Source organism: Scomber scombrus, chromosome 22 (genome assembly GCF_963691925.1).
Source record: "Scomber scombrus chromosome 22, fScoSco1.1, whole genome shotgun sequence".
Classification (NCBI taxonomy): Eukaryota; Metazoa; Chordata; class Actinopteri; order Scombriformes; family Scombridae; genus Scomber; species Scomber scombrus.
Window position 1 is genome coordinate 9,847,394 of NC_084991.1, and position 25,467 is coordinate 9,872,860.

Sequence of the window (25,467 nt, forward strand, 5' to 3'; positions counted from 1 at the left end):
AATAATGGGTTTTAATGTTATACATCAGTTTTACATATCACAGTTGTTCTATGGGGCCAGGCAGAGAAACACAAACCAGTATGGCACAGTTTTACTTTTTTTTCTCTTTTCTTTTCTCGTTTTTTAATTAGTGTGTTGCTGCAACATACAAATAATTCATGAGCAAATGTTTACCCAAATTGATGTTGGTGCTGTTAAGGTTACCTATCAAGAACTCAACAAAATCACTTTGGTTTGCTGTGTTGTATAATGCACTTTATAGTCGTATTTCCCACGACAAATCAGGTCAAAGTCACTTATGAAGAGCTTTTTTATCAAACAGGTTAATCCCATAAAGTGCTTTACAGAGAGAACTCAGCCTGTCTAATGATGCTGTGGCTTTTCATCAATTAACACAAGTAATTAACAGTTCTGTCCTTTACCTGCTGCACCTTAAGTAAAATCACTGTCATTTAACCTAAGTTCATAATGGTATATGGGAAATCTTTTACTTTTTTAACTATCTATGCTTTTATATTGCCACGTGTATCTGTCTAATTTTGATCATAAGTGTCACTGTCAAGTCTCAACCTCGTATCTTCAAACAGACATCTTTGGACTTACAAGGATTTATATTTATTGATCATCTTTACTCACCCTCATCATTTTCACACTGACTCTGATGTAGTCTAACACCACGTCGGTTTATATTCATGTGATCAGCTGGTGCTCCTCTCTGCTGTCATGATGACTCTGTAACCCCGCCCTCACGGAGGAGGAGGAGGAGGAGATCCTCAACTTGGGGCTCCGGAGTCGGTGCTCCTCCTGGTGCGGTGCAGTCTCAGCTCTCTCGCCGGACCGGCATGCACTATCTCCGGAGGAGGAAGTGATCCCGCGCCGACCGTGAAAGATGCAGGCGGAGGACATGGAGGTACCTATCATTAATAACCTTAACGATAACGGCGACAGACTGAGGCCGAAAGGGAAAGATGTGTTCAAGGATCAGCAGAAGGAGTCGGAGGTAAATCCGAGAGGCGTTGTGTACAGTCAGCCACTACAGCTTATTGTATAGGAGCTCTTTGGAGGCGTGTGTGTGTGTCTCTACAGTATGTGTGTGTGTGTGTTGTTGCTGGGGAGCTTTCAGACCAGCTCAATGTCCTTTCCATGCGGTGAGTCTCCGTCTTGGCTGGAAAGCATGCGTGCATGCAGGCAGGCAGACACCGAGGTGTTATTTTGGCAACCGGCTCCTATAAATAACCCAGCAGTAATCCTACAGTGGTGCTCAGCGTGGAGAATGCAGGTGGTGAAATGTGACTGCTGCTGTCAGGAGCACACCACCACTACCAAACAGATCAGGATGTCATCTAATATTTATGGATTTTTTATTATGGTTTCAGAGTATCCCATAAATCATATTATATCTACCATCATAGCTTTGCAATTTGTCCTTCAGCTAATGTCTCATTTATTGACTGGAATAAGATCAGTTTCAGTTTTGAACACCTGATTATCCTTTAAGTATCAAGCCTACAAATAGTAAAGACTTTGTGTTTAGCAGTAGTTTCACATAATAAATAAGTCTTTACTTTGGCCTCTGGTGACCTGTGATAGACATTTGTCATTGATTTTAACATTTTATACAGTACAGGACTAAGTGGTTGTTTTAAAAGATAACTGGGCATTAAAAGATAATGGCAGTTTGCAGCCCTACACTTACGGTTAATTAGTTTCTTGCACCATTTCTCGTGGTTGAATAAATGTTTTAAGTAGTTCCATCAATCTCAGCATTTGTGATTTTGATTTATGGCCTCTTCAAAGTACTCAGCTGACAGTATTCAAGAGCTATTAAAATGATTATTCGAGTAGCCAGTTGTAAGAGTTCTAGCCTCTCAAGTGTGAGGATTTGCTGCTTTTCTGTTCTACATGATTGTAAATTGTATACCTTCAGGTTTTTTTGGTTAGAAAAAACAACCAATTTGAAGATTTCACCTTGCACACATTTCCGCACATTTTCAAGACTTAACAATGAATCAAAAAACATAGTAAAAAACACATTGTCACGAATCCAACTGACTAAAAGATTGTACGTGATTTTAAGAATGGTGAGAGCAGCTTCATGAAATGTGAACCACTAACTCGTAGTCTACCCTGCTTTGTAATCGTAGAGGCTCCTCTTCAACTCTGATGATGACTCTTTTAGTGCCACGCAGCTATAATTTATTCCCTCATGAAAAAATGAGAAGATTGGTTTTCACTCCTGGGTTGCTCAGCTCAGAACGTCATGTTGAGCGAGCTGTCATCGAGGCCAAAATCCAGTCAAAAGCACCCGTTGATTTAAGTGTGTTTTTGTATGAGCACATATTGAGGGAATATGGGGACGTATTGAGGGAATTAGAGCATATTCATCTCAAAGCCATTGGATATTGGGACGGATTGGGGGGGGGGTTTCGTAATGGTGTGGAGGGGTGAATGACATGGACGTTGAATGGGCTAAAGCACTTAATGACAAAGCCATGTGTCGATGTCGATGCTCTCTGGCCTCTGCACCAGAACTGAGATCCATTGTTTGTCTGTTGGGTCAAGTTCACCTCAAATCTGATTCATTCATGTATGTAAATTGTCAGTCATTTGTGCCGGGTAGAGCAGTCTTCTGTTGTCTATGTGGCATATGTTGGGTAGGAGTGGGGGTGATCTGTCTTGACAGCGTGCCCAGAGTTTGCACACTGATGTGGTGCAGAGTGTGCAGCCACGGAGACTGTGCCAGTTTGGAGTGAGGACGGTTTTTTGTTATCTGCTGGCGGCAGAGAGGGGCGACCGGAGGGAGAGACAGCGAGTGATACAGGAAAATGAAGGAGAGAACGATGGTGTGAGAGGAGTGACTGGAAGTATAAAGAGAGAAAGATGGGTATCTGTATGGACGCTCGGAGGTATTAAAGAAACATCTCAGTTGGGTTTGGAAAGAGCGGCCACTTCATTTTCAGGGACTCGTCAAATCCTCCTGCACTCTGTATCCACAGGTGACTGTGTGCCCACCAGATTCCAAGAGAAGGAGGCTGCTTGTGTGATTAATTGATTCATTAACTTCACAGTTATGTTTTTAATAGTTGATTAAATGCATAAGTCATTTATCATGTAAAAACGTGTTTCCCACTGTTCCAGTACTGCAATTTAAAAAAAACCTTTGCTGAATAAGTTTTCTGAAGTTTTCTGACAATAATACACATTTCTGCTACAAGAGATAAAAAATGGATGTGTTGACATCAGCTTTATACTACAAAATCAGTTCCAGTTAAAAGTTGTAAAGCCCTATAAGGCACATGTATGATTTGGCCTCTATCAATAAAAGTTGACTTGACTTGGTTTCAGCCATGATTTTAATCTGCTGTTTATCCTTTTGATTAAGCGATTAGTCTATAAAATGCCAAAAAAAGGTTGATCACTGTTTCACAACGCTTATAAAACAACCTAACAAGTCTTGTTTTGTCCCAACTAACAGTCCACAAGACAGAGATATTCAGTTTTATAATCGTAGAGGACTTAAGATTCACATTTAAGAAGCAGCACCACACTTTTAGCATTTTTTTTCTTAAAACATGACTCAAAACAATTAATAATTTATCAAAAGATTTCATATTTAATTTTCTGTCAATCCATTAATCGACTTTTTGTTGCAGCTCTAGTCAAAACAAGAAATTTGAAGTTGTCCCCTTGTGTTTTGGGAAATTTTGACTGCCATTTTTTGCAATGTTGGCCTCTGGCCAAAACATTGATTAATCATAAGAAAAGGGATGCATTATTTAATAATGAAAATAGTTGCCATGGTTGCCGCTCTGTAACTGTCTGAACCATCAGACCGCAGGATGAATGGGAAGAGATGGCGCAGTGGATGAATGTTAGTGTTGGACTAGCTGTTGCAGCACAGATGATATTACACAGTCAATGTGTAGTACTGTATATCTCAGGTTGTCATAGTTCCTAATAGCATGGTAGCAAGATGCAGCTGATAATAGTAGTGAGCAGTAGAGTTTGTGGTTATAACTCTACCGGGGCTGTGTCTAGCTTTATGGGGGTCCAATGCAAAAACACACACACTCCCTGCAGTATATGTCCACCATCCCATGCCAACTACAGGAGTTAGCCACAGTAGTTTAACTGAAAAGTTAACTCACCAGATTGGTCTCTTAGTCACTCTGCTTTATCACATATTTATCACATATCAACATCATTTACTAGTGATCAACTAATGTAAACAAAATCAGTCTGACAGGCAGATGAATTAACCTTCCTCATAAAAAAAAGAAGATAATACTAAATAATAGAATCATTTATGGGACTCATTGCTCTGCTCGGTTACAGTTACTAAAGGTTTCAATTCATATTAGACGATTTAAAAAAATACATTGGCACAACAGGGCCCCCTAAATAACAAGAAACAGCTCTGACCTCTACAACAGTGAGTTTTTATGCAATGATAATTGAACTTTAGATTTTACAATGAGTTTGATTTGTTGTGAGCATGGCTTCTATTTCAAGAAGCAGTTGGCATGTACAAATGGGTGACTGAAAATAAATTACTTTTTAGCAATACAAATAGTTATAGTTTGACCCAAAGCCACAAAATGTATATTAAATTTCTATTGATATGAAGGCTAAGAAAAAGAAGCGACTCATCGAATTTTCTGAAGGTATGACCAAGCTTGTTTTCTGTTTAAATGACTAAAACAATGAATCATCTATCCCATTCTGATTCATTAAATCATCTAATAATTACAACATTTAATTATATGACAGCTGGTACTGAAACATGCACATACTGTATATCTGCTGTCCTAATTTCTTGTCGCAGCTAGATTAATATTGAGCAGAATGTGTGTTATAAACTACATGACACAATGGTGATATGAGATTTTGACATTTATTTGTAGTGGAGGAAACCGAAAGGAGACAAAAAATAAAGACAGAAAAGTGAGTTAGATGCCTCTTAAATAAAATGGCAAAAAAATTAGAGCCTTTTATATATTTTCAGTGAAGTCAGTAAAAGTAGGGTAAGCAGCACCTGGTCACAAAGCCTACTTCATCCGCACTCAGAGTTGTGGGTAATGTCGTCGAATCGGCTGCCCTCCCAAGTGGTTTTCATTTCCTGGTTGCGAAGTGTAGTAATGACATCAAATTGCATTACTTTGGCTCGGTGTCATGAACAAACTGGTCGGCTGGCGTCCTGTATTCAAGATCATGCTGACTTGGTTGCTGCAGGTATTTATAGGAGACAGTAACATGACAGCACACACACACACAGTTATTTAACCAGGATAGCTGACTCAGACCACATCCTTATTTACCGCCCTGGCCTCAGGGCAGTTTTTTCACATGCGGGGGTTAAACACGTCTAACACACAGAGATCAGAGCCTCACAGTGTTGCCAGTATTTCTTATTTCTCATTAACATATAATGAATCTTTAATCGTCGACATTCCCCACCCGAAAGGTAAAGATAATAGCCAAGAATCTTTCAGTCATCTTCTTGTGTTACTATCAGGTTCCTGTTTGTCCTCGGTAGTGTTCATACGCAGGTTTCACTTAGTCTCATGGACTCTTGGCCTGTAGACCATGATCAAGACATTATTGTAACAACACTGTAGCCTTAATATAAAGGCCCTATTGTAACTGATTCTGCACTGCACTGTATATGGCTGCATTGGTTTTTATTATTTAGCTTTTAGTGAGACGTGATTTACATCTTGTATGCCATCTGTCTCCCTACATATGAGTGAAGAATTGGTTTCACAGCACTGAGAATGTGGTCATAAACTGGGGTATTAGATAAAGTGAAATTTTGATGGCGATGAATGAAAAAGGGATCAAAAAAACATACTGTGATTCATCCTGAGGAGGACACGATTGTTTCCAATTACTCTTCGTGACAACGTATCCAACAGTTGTACAACCACAAATATCAACCTCATAGTGGCAGTAGAAGAAAAATCAGAGGTCTACCATTAGGAGTCCTCGTCTGGGAACCATGAATGTCTGTGTAAAACTGTGTACCAATCCATCGAATAGGTATTAAGTGAAAGCCTATCAAAAGATCAGTAACATTATTAGGATTCATCCTCTGGGTACCATGGATATCGGAAATGGATTTCATGGCAACCAATCCAATAGTTGTCAAGACATTTCTCTAAAAACAAGAAAGACCTCATGGTGATGCTAAAGGGAAAGTGAAAATACCTCATCCTGTGGGGACCATGAATCAAAAATTCATTACCATGGCAATCCATCCAATAGTTGTTCAAATATATCTGGCACTGAAGCAACAGATATACTCATGCAGATGCGTATATGTAGTAGTTCTGTTTATACTACTTTCTGGAGTCCGTTTTAAAAGACACGTTCCACACATACACAGTAGATTGGCGTCTACAGACAGCGTTGTGACTGTGCATGGTGCTGAACGGCATGGACAATTTGGAGGTACGCAGATGTCTGTACACAGCCTATGTGTACACCCTTTGATGACTTCATTTGCGTCATGTGGACCCTAAACGTAGACGTGGAAAATATAATTTCAGCTTAAGTCATTGACCAACAAACCAACCAACACTGCCATCACTAGTGTAGCTGAAAACCCTCCAATTTTGGTTTTACTTGATGGATCAGTAGGTAGAGAAATACTTCTGATCTCTTGAAACCACAGACACTTCTGCATTGGTGCAATAGTATGTACTGTAGCCAGTGAGTGTTCACAGGGAACTTATAGTAATGTGTGCAGGCTGTCTCGTGGGCATGTGCTAATCACAGGGTGAGGCTAAAGTCTGAGTCAAGAGAGACCCTCCACTGGATACATCAACTAATCTGCTTTGAAGCTGGGGGCCCTGTTGACTCCTGTGCCCTGTCCTTCCTCATGTCCTCTTCTGGGTGTGTGCATTGTGATCACAAGCAGCAGTTTATTGCTAAACCGGAGCATCTGGATGGACTACTTTTATTAAGGAGAGCGTCCTTTAACTGTTCAATAAGGAAGATGAAAGCAGTAGCTGTGCGTTCCTGTTAAAAGCACCTGTATTTGTGCATGGCTGTGGATAAGAGGATCAGAGAGAAAAAAAAATGTAAATGACTGATCAACGCCGCCTGGAGATCCAGCAACCAATCCAAACCTCTCAGCAGCTAAATACACAAGGTTCGGCAAAACAGCGAAAGAGCCTTAAGAGTGTGTGTGTTTGTGGATTATCATACTCAGAGTTCATAGTAGTGGCAGGTTGTGCAAAATGTAAGTAGCCTGTGTTTGAGTATATCTGTTTGCATGTGGGTGTCAGGACATCTGTAATGTAGCAGAGTGCAGTGTCGTACCGCAGTGTAATGTATGCTCATTTGCGCTTCGTTCACAGAGCTCCATGGAGTCTCCCAACCTGGAGTTTGAGTATGGAGACACGGACATGCTTACTGCTGAACTGTCAGGTAAGACTGAGAAGCCTCCAAAAGTCTCATTTATTTCTCTGTGTTTTTTGCACTTCTAGTATATTTTATCTAGTTCTTTTCATGTCAAACCTGCAGCTAAAATTATGAATGGTTATTATATGTGACACAGTCAGGATGTTGCCTGCAGAATTCCTGCAATCTTACCTTTGAAGGCACAGAACAAAAATCAGGTCCTAGCATGTTTTCTGCACAAATAGGATATACTGCATGACTGATGTCGTGACTAATCATAATCACTGTGATTATACATTCAAAACTGTTTAAATAGTCCAGCATCTGTGTAGCCGCATGTGTGACTTGCAGCTTGGTTATTTAAAAGCAGGTAGAATCATAAATGACAGAAGAACAGGATACGAAACTGCTGATAGATGTTTCCGATTGCACTTTAGTTTTCCTATCTATATACTTTTTTATCCCCGAAGGCAGCAGATGTGCAGAAAAATAATGGCATTGATTTTAAGTCAAAACGATTGTCTCTCTGGAGGATGGCGAGCGACGGCTGATTTGCCAAGATTGTTAGTCACACTGGCAAACACACAGAAAAAGACAGTCACAGCAGCTTTCGAGTGACAGCTCCTCAGGGTCGAAGAATGACGACTGCTCTCAGATTGTCTCCGAACAGGAGGAGATGCGTGGCAACCTGACGAATCACTAGGCCGTGCATGAAACAGATGAGATCCAAGCTGAGGAGATAGGAGCGCAGAAATTTGCCTTCGAATACAGTTTACCAGCAGGAGTTTATGTTTCTGTCATTTCCATCCTTTTTCTATTCTGTCCACAGAGCTCTACAGTTACACAGAGGAGCCAGAGTTTGCCCTGAACAGAGACTACTTTGAGGAAGACTTCAGGAGCCATGGTACTGTTTGCACATGGGCATGTGTGTGACTATAAGGTCTACCTAAAACAATAGGTGTTTTGTTCCTCCTGTAATATGTTCAGCATACCTGTAAGACAACAGCCAGGTGTGTCTTTTCCCTTTCTGTCAATAGCTTACATGAAGGGCTGCGCAATATATCTATACTATATCAATATTGTGATATGGGATTATATGTATCGTCTTAGCATTTGGATGTCATTATATCATTATATGGCACAAATGTTGTCACAGTAAAGAGCTGTTCTATTATTTGCCTTTACCCACTCACCCACTATATCAATAGTCATCCTTATAATATTTTCATTATATCTATATCAAGGTTTTTGCTCAGAAATATTGTGATATTTGATTTTGTCCATATTTTCTGTGCCATATCAAACACAGAGACGGAATGTTCTGGCTTTTGTCGCTGTTTATTCATCAGAGACCTTGACAGCTCCAACAGTGTGGCAGCTGTTGACCGACAGAACAATGACTGAGTCTTTCTGTGTAGTTCCGAATGTCTCGAGTTTAGAGCTTGATAACACGTTCCTTAAATGAAACAGTGAAGGTTAAGTAAACGTCATTTTCACCACAGAGAGAGCACACACGATAAAATGTGAACTGTGGGGAATTACAAGAAAAATCTGTATAATGTCAAACTGTTATTGTGTATTCTTCACATTTGAAATCACAACATCAGAGTAAATGTTACAATGCTGTAAAAGAAATGTATTTAACTTAGTTCAGCTCAGTTTTCTCAGCGTAGAAGTGCAACACAGTGCAGCTGCGTTTTTTTAAGCCGACTGCTGTGAGACGAGGTGACCAGGCACATCAAAGCTCTGCTCTTTTTAAGCTTTTCAAAGAATGATTATCCCCACAGATACAGACGGGAGGGCCCTTCCTAACCATGTGATTAACGTTTGATTAGCAAGAACAAAGCTGCTTTACCAACATGAAACTGACAAGAGATCATTATTTGCTGACAGGTTTCTGGAGATGATAGTTATGAGAACTTTGTGTCTAACTTAACACTGAGATTGCTCTGAAATTCTTGTGTCACTGGCAGACACTCACTAAGGAGGGTATTTCCATTTGGACTAAAAAAAAAAAAAAGAGAGGCGAGCTTCGTCCTCTTTATCTGTCACCTCCTCTCCAAGCTGAGTGGTAATGAATAGCGGGATTATACGGGAACTTCTCTGGCTGCTGTTTTACAGAGATAGGGCACAAAGCTGCCTCTTTGCATCACACTCTTTTCATTAGTGTGTGTGTGTGTGTGTGTGTGTGTGTGTTTTGTGTCTTTGTCTGTATGTGCTCACTTAGTTTTGTATGTATGTTTGTTCTTTGTGTGTGTGTGTGTGTGTGTATATGTCAGGGAGACTGACAGTGTTCTCATCTGTGTTCACTGCCGCTGCCCAGTTCCCAATCAGTCACTCACATTAATCACTGTGATTATCACAACACGTCTAATATAAGCTCCTTACTGTAAAAAAAGAAAAAGGGAGAGATTTTGGAAGACAATGCTGAAACTAGAAAGCACTTTTTGTTTCCTGACTTGAGTAGACAGTGCAAGTCAGGGTATGTTAAGTAGAGGAATATCTGAGCTTCACTGATCATGGTGATGTGACTGCTTATTACTGTCCGCTTAATCAAATAAGGTCTAAGAATAGAAGACTTACACAGTGGAGAAAAAAAGGCTTGAATTCTTGCTCGAGGAGGCGTACATTTCTTTTAGCCTAAAACTTTTAGTAGTTTATGTTAGTTTTAATTGTTCGCTTTTGGCAGTAATCTCCTTTTTTTTGCATGTACAGTTTACCCGTCTGTTTCTAACTCATGACTCCACTGACTCTGTTAATTACAGCTCTGTATGCTTCAGCACTCTCTAGCTTTCAGCTATTTCTAGAGCTGATGCACTGTGCCTGGACATGATGTTGAAAACTAATGACAGACCGATCAAAGCAGCAGTCAGTCTCTATATTTACACACTCTGAAAAATGATTACTGCGAGTAACCAGAAAATAATAGTCCGACTAACTTTATTTGCAGACATCGGATTCCCCAAATAGTCTGAGTTTGAATAATTTATATGTGAGACTTTGGGGAGAAAGACAGAAGAGATCAGATTGATGACATGGAGAAAGTAAAGAGTGAGAGAAAGCATAAAAGAGAATAGACAAACAAAAAGTGGAACACTTCTTAAAAAATTAGGTTTTCCCTCCTAATTGGTTGAATTTGGTACGTATTCAAATTGCACTGAGCATTGAAACTTTTTATGTATTGATGTGTTTCAAAACAGTGTATGATACACTGTGGGTTAATAAAATATTAAAACCAGTTGATAACAAGTACAAAGTGACTGGTAGAAAAGATGAGTATGATAATGAGCATGAAGTGACTGATAGAAAGGAGGAAATGTATAGCTGGTCAAACAAAGTATATTACAGACATTTATGATATTTTATTTCTCAATGTATGTACTAAATTGTCAAATAGACCCTTTTTTCAACAGTCATTTTGACTTGTCAAAGCAGGAAAAGCACAGGTGTAACTGATAACATTCACAATGGCTCCATTCTGTTAATTGTCAGTGAGTGAGCATGCACAATGCTGAGGAAAGCCTAGGGCTGAACCACATCTGTTGCTTGTGCTGTTGTGCACCATTAAAGTGATAATACAGTGTTGTGTGAGTGCTGACATCTTTATTTGTTTACTTTGAGCTTGCACAATACCAGAGCCCTGAAGCTGGCTCAAATAAATGGAATGCAGCCATCATTCATGCCATTAATTTAGTTACCCGCTTTGACAAGTCGAAATATCTGCCTTAAAATGGAAACGGGTCCTTTGTCAATCAACTGCATCATATACAACACAGTCAGAGCATAGATGCGAGACTATGTAACTGTTGAGCCAAAGTTACATACTGTAGTGTCACTTTAAGACTCAAACTGAATTATTCACAGCAGAGGAAAATATACTGATGAAGTGCTTCTGAAAGTAACCTTGGACTCGGTGTTGTCGTGTCTGTCCTGCAGCCCGAGGCAGGAGGTGGATCGAGCTGACGGTGGAGGAGCAGAGGACGTATGTGATGAGACTGCTGGATGCACTTGAAGTGACCGACAGAGACAAGAGGCTGAAGGTGGCCAGGGCCATCCTCTACCTGGCTCAGGGTGCGTATAGTACTGTACTGCAGCATGAAACTGCAGCCGTTACTAACAGCTGTTATCTGATAGAAATTTGCTCAGTATAGCATTAGTTTAATGTACCCCTGTTCATACAGTACTTGTGAGGGCAACATATAATACCACACAGTAGAATTATGAAAACAAATGTACACTTATGTTTATCAGTTTATCAGCTAAATTTCACATTTAATCTCTAATGTATATTGTGTCAAATGCGTATCTGTGTCTATGCTCACATATGTGTTTGTGTTAAACAGAAAGTTAGATATTATTCAAAGGTAGTTGGTTACATAACCACCTGAAAACCCAAAAGTAGAGTGCAAACAGCTTAAAATCAAAACAATGTAAAAACATGCTTCTTGTGTCTGATTCTTCCCGACACTTTCTCCTCCAGGAGTGTTTGACGAGTGTGACACAGAGGTGGATGTGCTCCACTGGTCCAGACACAACGTCTTCCTGCTCTACGACATGGGCATCTTTACGGCGCTGCTGGAGCTGCTCAGCATGGAGATAGAGTGAGTAGGACACACAGAGGTTACACTGCATGAGTCATTAAGATATCTCTAGACTATTGCTGGTGAGAAAAAAGATGGCAGGTAAGATGAAATGCCCAGGCAATGACATTGTCTTTTTTCATTATTATAAACAACAATGATACACCCTCACCTTAGATTCACTTGATACGACCAGACATGCTGTATATTATATTGGTGTATTTACAAAGAGGGATATGAAGGGAAATTGGCAAACAAGGCAAAGAGACAGACAGGAACAACCTCAGGTCAGAGATTCAAGCCCCTTAGCTTAGAAGCACATAACTACTTGTTCCCTCCCAAAACTTCCATATCCTGTTTTAGTAAGGCTTCACACGGACAGAATGACACAGAAAGACTGAAATGCAGGAATATAGAAAACACACCGGCTGTGATCTACGCTTCAAACCAGCAGCTGAAGATTAGGTGCTGCAGCGGCTCCTTCAAGCCAGCTTTTGTTGCTGCTGGTGTCAGCCTCAGTTGGGATCCAGCGCTTCTTTGTTGTTACATAAGCTGCTCGGAGGCATCATGGCACAGTCTGGCCTATCACCACGCTGCAGAGCAAAGCAGTGAAAGCAAGCCAATCAGGCAAATACACACATGACGTTTGGCAGGTCCTGGCTGGGTATTTAAAACTAAGCATATAAAAGGCTTCACATAAAAAATAACTGGATATGTGTCTAAACCCTGGATCATGATGTTCTTAATATATGTTCTTAATATATATCACTTGGAGATATATATATATATATATATATATATATATATATATATATATATATATATATATATATATATATATATATATATATATATATATATATATATATATATATATATATATATATATCTCCAAGTGATATATGACCAACATATATTAAGAACATCATGATCCAGGGTTTAGACACATATCCAGTATATATATATCTCCAAGTGATATATGACCAACATATATATATATATATATATATATATATATATATATATATATATATATATATATATATATATATATATATATATATATATATATATATATATATATATATATATATATATATATATATATATATATATATATATATATATATATCTCCAAGTGATATATGACCAACATATATTAAGAACATCATGATCAGGCAAATATATATATATATATATATATATATATATATATATATATATATATATATATATATATATATATATATATATAGAGAGAGAGAGAGAGAGAGAGATAGAGTAGTAGCTTGTCTTTATCAAATAAACCATTAAAAAGATGTAATCATTAATGTGTGTGTGTGTGTGTGTGTGTGTCTGCAGTAACAACCAGGCGTGCAGCAGTGCAGTGAGGAAGCCTGCCATCTCTCTTGCAGACAGCACAGAGCTCAGGTGAGAAATACAAACACATTACACACATTTTTCCTTCTTCTCTGATGCACATGAACACGAAGCCGTGTTTTCTGTGTCTCCCATTTTTAAATTCCCCTCAGTATTTCTCATTTCATCTTCCTGTCGTGCACACGCATTTACAGATGCACGCACACACAGCTAATCTGTGAAATTTAATTGTGTTCTTGGTCCCCTTCCCTCACATTCATTTTCAATGTCTGCTTCTGCTTAATGGAATTGATTTTTGAACAAAATAGGTCAAACACTCCACCACACACACACTCATGTGGTCACATATACACAGAGCTCCGTCTGTGCATCCCCCAGATAAACACTTAGGAATAATTACAGACTAGAGGAATAGATGCACACCTAATTGCTGCTACAAAATTGTGTGAAAAGCTTTGTTGAGTGAACAAAGCATTTAATGCACAAAACACCACCTGACTTAAATCAGATAATTATGAATGATGATTTGTCCTGGCAGGGACCAGGAATTTGGTTCTTCTCAATCTTAAATGCAGATGCATAAAGCAAATCTCCTTCTGCTACTTGTACCTACCTCCCATTGCTACATATAATTCCTTCTACCACATTATTTTAGGCCTTAGGTTTATGGCACCTGTTAAATGCCTACCGCATGCACACAGTCACATACACAAACACACACTTACACCAAGCTGATTCTTGTTTTCTAACAGAGTGTTACTGAGCATCATGTATCTGATGGTGGAGACCATTAGAGTTCAAACAGAAGACGACAGACCAGAATGGAGAGCGGCCAGAGAAGCCTTCAAGAATGAGCTAGGTGCGTATGTGAAACCAACATAAGGCACCTTTGCTGAGATATGTATTTTTTCAGTGTTAATATTCATTTTATCAGTTTAAGACTTTATATAAATAGACATAACCAAACTGTATAGTAATGGTATCAGTGTATCAGTGCTCTGTTAATGTAACACTTTTGCCAAGATCCAAATATCTCTACAACTATGGGATGTATGAAATTTGGTACAGACATTCATGATCCTCAGATGATGAACTGTAAAAACTCTGGTGATCTACCACCACAATAGATTTGTAATTTGCTCAAAATACAAAATTCCTGCAAAACTAGATTTCAGTAAGTTATACTGTAATTGGGGAAAAAACCCTACTTTATGTCCATCATGTTTCTTGGAGGGAGTGAATACCTTCACAATTGCTTTCATGTTTTCACATACCCAGTTCAAAAATATTGTCTGTAACCTTTCACCCTGCAGGGTCACCTCTGTACAACGGCGAGCCCTTTGCCCTGCTCCTCTTCACCATGGTGACCAAGTTCTGCAGCATGAATGCGCCGCACTTCCCCATGAAGAAAGTACTCCTGCTGCTCTGGAAGACCATCTTGGTTAGTACATCACAACCATTTAAACATCTAAGCAGGGTGCACATTCATCTGTTTCTGTGCCTTTCTGTGTTTGTGTGCATGTGTTGCTGCTTTTCTGTTTTCAATTTACTTGTGGGACCATTATAGTAGTTTTGCATGTTTTTACCCACAAATTGCACATATTTTAAAGCACTTATCTACAAACTGCCTCTTCTTCCTGGATGTTTATATACTTGCAATTGCCCTTGCAATAACAAAACCATTAATATATTGTACATTCACCTGCGTTGATTCACAAATCCCTGTGTTTTCCATCTCTATCCTTACTGTCCAGTTCACCTTGGGGGGTTTTGAAGAGCTGCAGGAGATGAAGGTGCGGGGGCGCGAGCGTCTGAACCTGCCCCCGCTGCCAGAGGACAGCATCAAGGTGGTCAGGGCCATGAGAGCAGCGTCGCCACCGGCCTCCGCCATGGAGCTCATCGAACAGCAGCAGCAGCAGAAGAGAGGCCGTCGCAGCCGCAGGGTACTGACCCCCCCACACACACCCACACATACACATTCACAGCATATCAGTAGTGTCACTTAGATAAAAGATGTATTACTTTACAGTCACACATTATATTTTACCTAGTTTAGCACATTGTGTAAATGCAAAAATCGAAAATGCATTCACCGAAAACTAAGTGTTAGTTTCAAAAACACATCTAGCAGTAGGTTTCACACACAGCCTCAATGTTGTGCTCCAATATCCATCTGTTTATCTAACTCGGTAACACAGAAGACAAAAGTGTGTGTGTGGTATCTTTCACCCTTTAGTATATCTGTACAACTATAACACGGCATCATAAGTGCTAACTGAGATCATACAGGCACTCCAGACTAATACTAAGTTTTTATAATTATTTGCTTCGTCTGTTTCCAGTAAAGTGACTCTATCGAATTCCTTCTGTAACTACTCCTATATCTCTTTTGCTGGGTCCGGTTTTCCGAAAGTGCTTTGGTGCCAACATCATCAGTTTCCTGTTGTAAGTCAGTGACCACAGATGATCTTGGTGCTGGGACAGTTTTGGGAATCCCAGCCCCAGTTTGTAAACCTTTAACCAGACAGGCGCTCTCTCTCTTTCTCTCCCTCTCTAATTGCCCTCTGGTTTCTCTTTGCCCCTCTTCCTTGTGTCCCCACAGAGTGCCTTTGTTGATAGCTTGGAAGGAGACAGTCCCTTTCCCAAGAAGCAGGTCTTTACCCACAAATTCCCTCTCTTTTTTTTTGCCTTCTGCATTTTTGTCTCTGCATTGAGCTGGACTTTTTTTGCATTCCTCTCCTACGCCCCCGCCACCTTCTATACTCCTTCTTGCTTTTTTCTTTTTTCTTTCTCTTCTTCTCTTTCTCCTGTTATTCAACCTCACTCCATCACGCAGGGATGCACCAATACGTCGAGACAACACTAAAATATTTTTATTTTAATTACTTGCTTAATGTGAATAATTTTTTCTCGACACTCCAAACTAATCTGATGATGGAAATCAGAAACTTTAAGTTTTTGGTGCAACCCTACTCTAAGCCTGACCTCTAATACTCCTGCATGTTTGTTCTCCATTTATTTCCATTTGCTTTTCTCTCTTATTATTCTTTTCACATACATCTGCTTATCCTCCTTTCATTTACTTCTCATATACATCTCCATCACTCCCATTGACAGTTTTTATCTTATTTTTATCCTCCTCGTGTCCCTCTTTTCTCCACCTGCTCCTCTCCTGTTTGCTCTCTTTTCTCTTAATATTTCTCAACTTTTTGTTTCTCATCTTATCATTCCCCTCCCTGTCCTCCCTCTCACTCTCCTCTTTCCATCCCACAGTATTATTTAGTCTCACTTATCATCCAGTTCTCTCTCCTCACTTTCCATTTACACCTCATACCGTCCCTTCACTGCTCTACTTATCTCGTTTCTTCTCTCTCCTCTCTCCTCCTCTTCTCTCCTCCTCTCTCCTCCTCCACTGCGGCCTGCTCGGTACGGGGGCGGGGTTTGAGAGACAGAGCTGGCCTGCTGGCTGTTGTCATTGGCACTGGAGTGGTCCCATAAAGACAGCCACTTCAGACATCAACAGTAGTAGCCCCCCTCGTCCTTGTAGTTTTCATCACATTGCTACCAGGTTTGGCCTCAAAAATCACCTTGCACTCTGGACTAGGGGTCAATGTCATTAAAATGCATTCATTGAGGAGGTGAATTGAGTTTTGAATACAGAAGGTGTCATGTTTGCATTTCAGTTGACCTCTTAAATGGATGTCATTGAAAGCAGTTGCCCCCTAACCCTGATAGAAAAACACTAGCTTTACCTCCCACATAGCAGAGAATGGCTTCTCCATAGAGAATGACTCACGGCACAGTTTCACCTCCTCCCTCCCTCTCTCCCCCCTCTCTCTCTCCCCTCTTCACACCATACACTCACTATATTCCTCACGTAGTCCAGCATTAGTACTACCACCGGCGCACCATACATCGACTGCACTAGCTCAACTAATGACCAGAACGCTGACTCATGCCTGATGCTTGCACTATTGCCCCAGTCATTCATTGGAGAAATGGTTTGAACTGAGATACTGTGTGTACGTTTGTGTGAATGAAGTGTTTAGCATTTGAGATTGGAGCTCAACTAAAAAAGGCCTTATTGGGCTTTGCTTGTTGTTTTATGCCTGTATCTCTTTTGAATGCAGATGTGTGGTAAGTTGATAAGTAAGTGTTGCGTGCAGTTGCTGTGGAAAGTTTTCTCTTTCCTCCCAGTTTAGGAAAAATGTCACATTTTGAGCTGTCCTTTTAATGTTTTTGGTAATCAGTTTTCAGCACAGCAGTTCAAAGTTAATACTGGTGTCTCTGCTGGTGTTTTAAAGGAATAGTTCATCACTTCGGGAAATGCTTGCATGCTTATTTGCTTTCTTGCCGAGGTTAAGATGACTGATACAACTCTCATGTCTGTACCCTAAATATGAAGCTGGAGCCAGGACATGGTTAGCTTAGCTTAGCATTAAGAATGTAAATGGGTAAACAACTCTATGCTGGCTCTACAAAAGTACAAAAAACAACTTCAAAAACAAACAAAAAAAGCTACCAACAATAATATGTTATATTGCATTTTTTTTCTATGGACAAAAAATATTTTACAAGGAACAGACTCCAAGAAGTCACTGTCGTCACAGAATAGCCCAGCACATACATTAAAAAAAAAAAAAGAATTTGTAATTTGTCAATAAGTGAGATTTAGAGGTGCTGGTCTGTGAATGTTTTTACTTTTGGACAGAGCCAGGCTAGTTTTTTCCTTCTGTGTCCAGTTTTTATGCTAACCTAAGCTAACCACCTCCTGGCTCTAGCTTCAACTTTTAAAGTCACTGCACATCCGTAGCAATCCCACACAGGTGTTTGAATTCACACTGTTTAGTTAGATATCTTCCATTGACTATGTGAGTGTGCACAAACTGCATTTGACACCCTTCTGTTGGTTTTATTGCACCTGTCAACAAGCTAGCTTTATCATTGTTGTTAGCAAATAGAGTTTGGTACATCGTGATTAGAGGTTTGTTCAGCCGATTAATTGAAAACACCTGTGTGGGTGTGTATAAACTTTTTACAAATAGACATGAGAGCTGTACTGATCATCTCATCTTATTCTGCTAGAAGGCAAATAAGTGTACGCCCCAAAATGTCAAACTCCTTTAAAATAGAAATACTGGTATACACTTTGTGCCACTCCTTTGGGATCAAGCAAACCATAATGCTTCTTTTTGATTAATTCACAAAATTGGACTTTAATTAGCATTTTTGTCAGGCTGCTTTTAATATCTTTTTAATGAGGCAGACGTCTGATATATCAGAAACACCTCTATCAGCAGCTTTCTGTAATGCTTTGTATGCAAGAAATTCACCTGAGTTGTCCTTTGCTACTGTTCACCTTGAGGTTTTATAGAGTCACAAATATAGGAGTTAGTTACACCTTGGAGTATGTTTATAGGTAATCTTAACATGAGCGGTCCTCCCAGTTCAGCTGACCCCCTCCTCTCTCTCTCCCAGCCTCTAGTCAAGCAGGACAGCCTGGATACGTACAACGAGCGGGACCCTTTCAAGAATGATGACGCACGGGACGAGGAGGAGGACCCAGAGGACACGGACAGCGGCATCGAGGGTGAGGTGGACCCCCTCGACCGTGACGTAATCATCCAGCCCCCACCGCCTCCTCCTCCTCTGAGACCCCCGACAGAAAGGGTCAACTTCCCTAAGGGACTCCCCTGGGCCCCTAAAGTCAGGTTAATTGCACCGCTTATGTTTCTAAGCCAAATTAATTAGTTTTTAGTCATTCTAATGAGTCAGCAGAATGTTTTTTTACACTTTCAGCCTTGCCTCACTTCAAGATGAATTACAAACTGTATCCATGCTCTACACTAAAAGTTAGACAGGAGGTTTTAACATTGATTCTACACACACAATTGAAATTAAAAACAACTAAAGTGAGATAGCTATGAAAAGTAATACATGTACCTATTACTTTAACTGCTTAAAAAGGATTCCTCTCAGATGTTTATTAGTTTAAAAGCAGGTCTTATTCCACCGAATAAAACATCCAAATGATGGTTGGCCACCTGCCATTTTAACCACTGAAGTAGAGAAAGCCTCCCACCCACAGCCATGACTTTTAACACCTTTTGGCTAGCAGCTGGTGTCTGTTTCCAACTCTGACTCTGTGCCACCATTTGAGAAGTTAAAACCAAATATAAAAGAAAATCTCTCTCTCTCTCAGTTTTCTTTTTGTCACTATCATTCAGCAATATGCTCTCCATCTGAGTATCCTTGTGTGCCTCTCTGGGGTGCTGCTGCTGCTTGACATGAATAATACATCTGAGAGAGGACACAAACACTTAATAACGCTGCATTCATCAGGCATTCGTTATCAGGAAACAAAAGTCTTTTGGCTTTTTTTGGGCAACGTACATAAATGCTGATAAGTAGGACAGACGGCAGCACACAGTGTGACTGATGAGATTTCAGAAAGCTAACGCAGTGTGTGTGTGTTTGTGGGTGTGTGCATGTCTGTGTTTCTACAGGGAGAAAGACATTGAGCACTTCCTGGAGACCAGTAGAAATAAGTTCATCGGCTTCACACTGGGAAAGTAAGTGTTCATCTGGAAGCAAATCATTTCAATAAACGGAAGAAATGATTCTGCTGGAAATCTGATTGGTTTTGTTGCTTATTACTTTGTAGTGACACAGAGACCCTGGTGGGCCTGCCCAGACCCATTCATGAGAGCGTCAAGACTCTTAAACAGGTGAGTGTGCTTCAGTCAATTACTGATGCAGATTCCCAGACTTAAATGTCCTCCTCGTTTATCTCATTATGGCTGGAGTGCCTCCTAATCAATACTCTCACCCGCCGTCGAATCCCCCTGACATTGGCATCCCAGTTAAAAATCCATACCTCCTGTTTGAACAGGCTGAGAAGTGTACTTACACAGAGGAATACCCCTGTGCATGTCAGTCAGCAGCGGTAATTAACACGTCCATCTAACACCTCAGTCGCTTGTGTCTTATCATTTGTTTTCATTCACTCCTCCAGCACAAATATGTCTCCATCTCCGAAGTCCAGATCAAGAAGGAGGAGGAGCTACAACAATGTCCAATGACCCTGGTCAGTTATTTCACCATATATAAATATTATCTCCCTGATCATGTAATTTTTATGTGACAGCCTTTTAATTTTAATTTAGTTGTGACTATTGGATTCATCCTGTATGTGTGTGTGTGTGTGTGTGTGTGATTTCTATGTGTGTGTTGTGTTGTACAGGGTGAGGAGGACGTGGAGGAGACGCCAACAGAGATGCTGTACCTGGGCATGCTTCCAAACCTTTCCCAGTATGTGGTGAGTAGCTCATATTGATGCAATTATTGTGCTTTGTTGGATTTAATTACCAATCAGAACAACATATGGAATATCCCATAATGTTATCTTGCCTTTTCAACCATGGAAACATACATTACATCTCACTCATCTGCTATAAAATGTGTCTTCATCCAGTAAAATCTAATTTGGACAAATGTGAATGACAAATGAATTTAGGTTGGTGACAGATCTGGAAATGTTTAGTAAAATCAAGTGTATATTTCTTATATATGCATTTTTACCTTATTCTAAAATAGAAAAATCTCAGACAGCCTAGGTATAACATTTTACTTTGTGTCCTGCCCTAGATTGCCCTCCTTAAGCTGCTGCTGGCTGCAGCTCCGACCTCCAAAGCCAAAACGGACTCCATTAACATCCTGGCTGATGTGCTGCCTGAGGAGATGCCGTAAGTACTCTAGTGTGAATGGACTGCCGCTGACATTGAATCTTTTCCCAACAGTGCTGTTTTTATCCACCTGCGTTCATCTAAAACCACATTTACATCCAGTTCACCATAATTTGCAACAGCTGTTTTTGAGCAGTAATAAATTAATAATACAATGTAATGTAAAGGAGAAGTGAAAAGTCTTCGCGTTTAGCTGCACATTCGCTCATGACTCCTGCAAACCACTATTTGGAGCTTATAAGGCCACCACTAATAAGAAAAGTCTACTTTTTTCAAGTCATATGTTTCTGTGTGAATGGAATACTATTAAAAACACACTCTGGATTGATTCTGGTCTTCAGGGTGGTCTTTTTGAGACTGACACAGAGAGCTCAAAGACAATTTAAAAGAAACCAGAATATGTTTTCCAAATAAGAAAGAACAGCCTGTCCCTTCGTGCTTTAACATTAACATAATTGTGTTTTTCTCTTGCTGAGGCAAAACTGTTATTTGAGACCTGAAGGCCTTACAGTCGATGTTTTTGTGTGTTTGTGTCTCTCTTCCAGTATCACAGTCCTTCAGAGCATGAAGCTGGGAATTGATGTGAACCGCCACAAGGAAATCATCGTCAAGGCCATCTCTGCTCTGCTGCTGCTGCTCCTCAAGCACTTCAAACTCAACCACATTTATCAGGTTACACACGTCACACACCTCTGTTCTTCCCTCATATGAGCACTTCACATTACCTGCTATAGCCTCTGTTCGATTCCTCTCTCCTCTTACTCCCTCTGCCTACGCACACGCACGCACACACACACACACACACATCAGTAGCCTTGCACCTCCCCCACGTTACCTTCGCTATCCTCCACCTTCTCCCTTCATTCTGCTCTCTACCCCCACCTTTGGATCATTGTCCCCTCTATTGTACAAGAGCCAGAGCTATGTTCTGACATGAACACAGAAACCAGACAGATTGACAGAGATCTAACACCTAAAAGGAGGATTTAGACCCTTTTTCATCTTTTATTACTGCTATTAGCTGCACTTGTCCAGATGTGAAAATATCTATATATATTGAATGGTGTCGGTCCTGTGGCCAAGAGGCATGTTTTGTTTTGCTAGGAAGGGACATTCCTTTACAATCTTTCAAGTGGCTGCCCTGCACACTTGTGGTTGTAGCACCCTCTGCTGCTGCAAAAGGAGACTGCACTGTAATGCAGCAGCTCTCTGGTACACTGTTGACAATCACACAGGCACAGTGTTATAAAGGGTTAGGGTTAGGCTAACAGTTTTAAAGGATAAATTACTTCCATACATACTTAATAATCTTCAGCAAGTAATCATTACATGCAGAAAACGGGGCACAAATCTTGCACATATAAACCACGACAGTCAGTCTGCTGGTCTCACTGGTATATGAGCTCATGATAATTCATCAGCAGAACTGCTCCTGCTTTTAATCTTGGTAAAGCTTCCTGAATGATATGAAGGATTTGTATGGCTGTCTCCTGGTTGTTGACCTTTCCCCCTCACTGGAAGCTCATCAATGATACAGGATTATCAGCTACAGGATTATTATTTTCATCAGTCTTTCTAGAAATATGTATTTTCATTTCCATGATTTGTGTCATCAACATAACTGTCTATCATAAACATCCTTTACCTCATCTATAGAATGGTTTAAAACCATAAAAGTATTACTGTACTGTGTAAACCTTATTCTGTATCAAAGTATTTTTGGTTCCAGGACAGAAACTAACTCTTCTTCACTGCCGCCCCCCTTCTTCCTGCAGTTTGAGATTGTCTCACAGCACCTGGTGTTTGCCAACTGTATCCCACTCATCCTCAAGTTCTTCAACCAGAACATCATGTCTTATATTAGTGCCAAAAACAGGTACACTTTTTTTTCTCTCCCTCTATCCTCAATATAAACACCACACGTTTTGTTTTGCTGTCTAATGACAGGCTGGTGGCAGGTTCAGGTTGGCACAAGAGACACATTAAAAAATAGAAAGGAGCTCTTGTCATCTTCATCCCATTACGAGTTGAAAAGATTGTCTTCTGGGATGACAGTATAAAACAGGTTATTAAGTATGAGCAGAAGTCCTATATCTCACAAATGTACTTGTGCAGGCTTCCAGGGGGTGGCACAGATGGCTTCACTGCAGCATACAATTAGGTAACAGGACTCTGCAGGTGAAAGAACAGGTCCAGTCTGTGTCTGTTTTAGCTGAAGTGTGTAATGGCTTTGGCTGTAATATTGGACTGAAAAGAAGACTTAACATATAAACTACTTAATGCACTTTGATGCAGCAGTAAACAAAGAAATGATGTTTCCTCCCTGTTCTCATTGCAGTATATGTGTGCTGGACTTCCCCCACTGTGTGGTCCATGAGATGCCTGAGCTTACAGCTGAGAGCCTGGTGAGTCAAAACACCTGACGGGTAAAGAAGCCTTCCAGCTCCAGTTATGACTTTGACGTGTGTTTGTGTGTGTTTTTAGGAAGCAGGAGACTGCAACCAATTCTGTTGGAGAAACCTGTTCTCTTGTATAAATCTATTGAGAATCTTGAACAAGCTGACCAAATGGAAACACTCGAGGACCATGGTGAGTATATTGTCTGTTTGTTGCAAATCAACTAAACTGTATCAAGTGACTCAAGTGAGATATTGAAATTTATTACAAAAATCTGCATTTTTTGCACATGTTAATTAATGTTTTGCATATGCTTTAAAAAATCCATGTTGCACATGAGAGAAAATAAAAATAAGTTTTACACAGATCCAGGCCAAGGTCAGTATTTAATCTTGTGGACATGGATTTTTGTTATAGTTTGTGAAGAGGAAAGTCTCATTAAACATGCACTGTCCATTTGACCTGTAGTAACCTGTAAAGTCAGCGGCTTAATCCAACCATGAATGAACAATATGTGAACTAAAGGCATGCTCATTTCATTTTCATTCTCCCTTCAGATGCTGGTGGTGTTCAAGTCTGCCCCCATCCTGAAGAGAGCCCTGAAGGTGAAGCAGGCCATGATGCAGCTCTACGTTCTCAAGCTGCTTAAGATCCAGACAAAATATCTGGGCCGCCAATGGAGGAAGAGCAACATGAAGACCATGTCAGCCATCTACCAGAAAGTCCGCCATAGGCTCAACGATGACTGGGCCTATGGAAATGGTAAAAAAAAAAAAATGACCTGTTCACTTAGTGATTAATTAAAGACCGTTTAAAGACCTTATTTGAGTGTACAAATGACATTAAAAGGCAACTGAATATCAACCGCAGCATCTCAATTCGTATGGATAGTCCCCGCTCTGATTCATATTACATTATAAACATTTCAAAGTGCAGCTTTAATAAAACTTGCTGTCAGTTTTTTTTATTGTCGTCAGGAAGATAGGATCTCAGAGTGCGTTAAGGGATAATCTGCAATGCTCACAACACTCACATTGACCCTTATTTGTCATTCTTATAGTGCCACAAGTCCGTTTAGCCTTTTAGATCTTCATAAATAAAGTGGCCGTGGAAATAATGAGTCCTAGCAGCTCTGTTCCACCCTCACACAGAGCTGATTAAAAGAGCAGACTTCATTATAAAGAATACACTCACCCCGGCTGTGTGAACATGACATTTCAGGTTAATAAATACTAATTGTGTAATTAATGGCGGATGTGTACTGCTCATGTATTTGCTAGTGAGATTATGTTTGTATATATGTGTATGTGTGTATGCGTATGTGTGAAATACAATGCTCCCAAAAGCCGCTGACTGTTCAGCATGCTGAACAGTCTGGATCATGTTGCCATGGCAACTGGGAAAAGGGACTTTTCAGGGTCACCGTCCCTGGCGGCAGAGCAAATGATCTGTCACCATGAGTGTTACAGAAAGAGAGGGATAAAAGCAAAAAAAAAAAAAGGGGGGGGGGGGGGAAATGAGGGGTAATGGTTGGAAATAGAAGGAAATAAGCTGCTGGCTGTGGTGAACGTATGAATATGTGTGAACATTCAAGTATATATTAAAATAAGTGCCCTTGACATTGATTTAAATATCCCCTCCCCTCTGCTCACCATCCTCCCCTCCTCCCAGATATTGACGCACGGCCCTGGGACTTCCAGGCGGAGGAGTGCGCCCTCCGAGAGAGCATCGAGAAGTTCAACAGCCGTCGCTACGACAAGAATAAGAACGGCGACTTTGCGCCTGTGGACAACTGCCTGCAGAGCGTGCTGGGCCAGCGCGTTGACCTGCCCGAGGACTTCCACTATAGCTACGAGATGTGGCTGGAGAGAGAGGTCTTCTCTCAGCCCATCCAGTGGGAGGGGCTGCTGCAGAATCCATGATGCACAGGAGGGGAGGGTGAATGTCAGAGGGGATTGTGG

At 40.4% G+C, this 25,467-nt stretch overlaps 1 protein-coding gene across 1 annotated transcript; it reads left to right on the forward strand.

The window, feature by feature from the left end:
* The first annotated feature begins 889 nt into the window (after positions 1-889).
* strip2 (striatin interacting protein 2) lies at positions 890-25,428 on the forward strand. The gene is made up of 22 exons (XM_062443755.1): positions 890-1,000; positions 7,362-7,431; positions 8,234-8,308; positions 11,341-11,475; positions 11,885-12,005; positions 13,347-13,415; positions 14,117-14,223; positions 14,678-14,805; positions 15,119-15,307; positions 15,967-16,017; positions 18,843-19,075; positions 19,871-19,936; positions 20,029-20,092; positions 20,380-20,451; positions 20,608-20,682; positions 21,012-21,109; positions 21,655-21,781; positions 22,885-22,985; positions 23,448-23,514; positions 23,594-23,698; positions 24,064-24,268; positions 25,178-25,428. Exons 1-22 carry the CDS (start codon positions 890-892, stop codon positions 25,426-25,428), a joined length of 2,520 nt encoding a protein of 839 aa, XP_062299739.1.
* Positions 25,429-25,467: the final 39 nt, after the last annotated feature.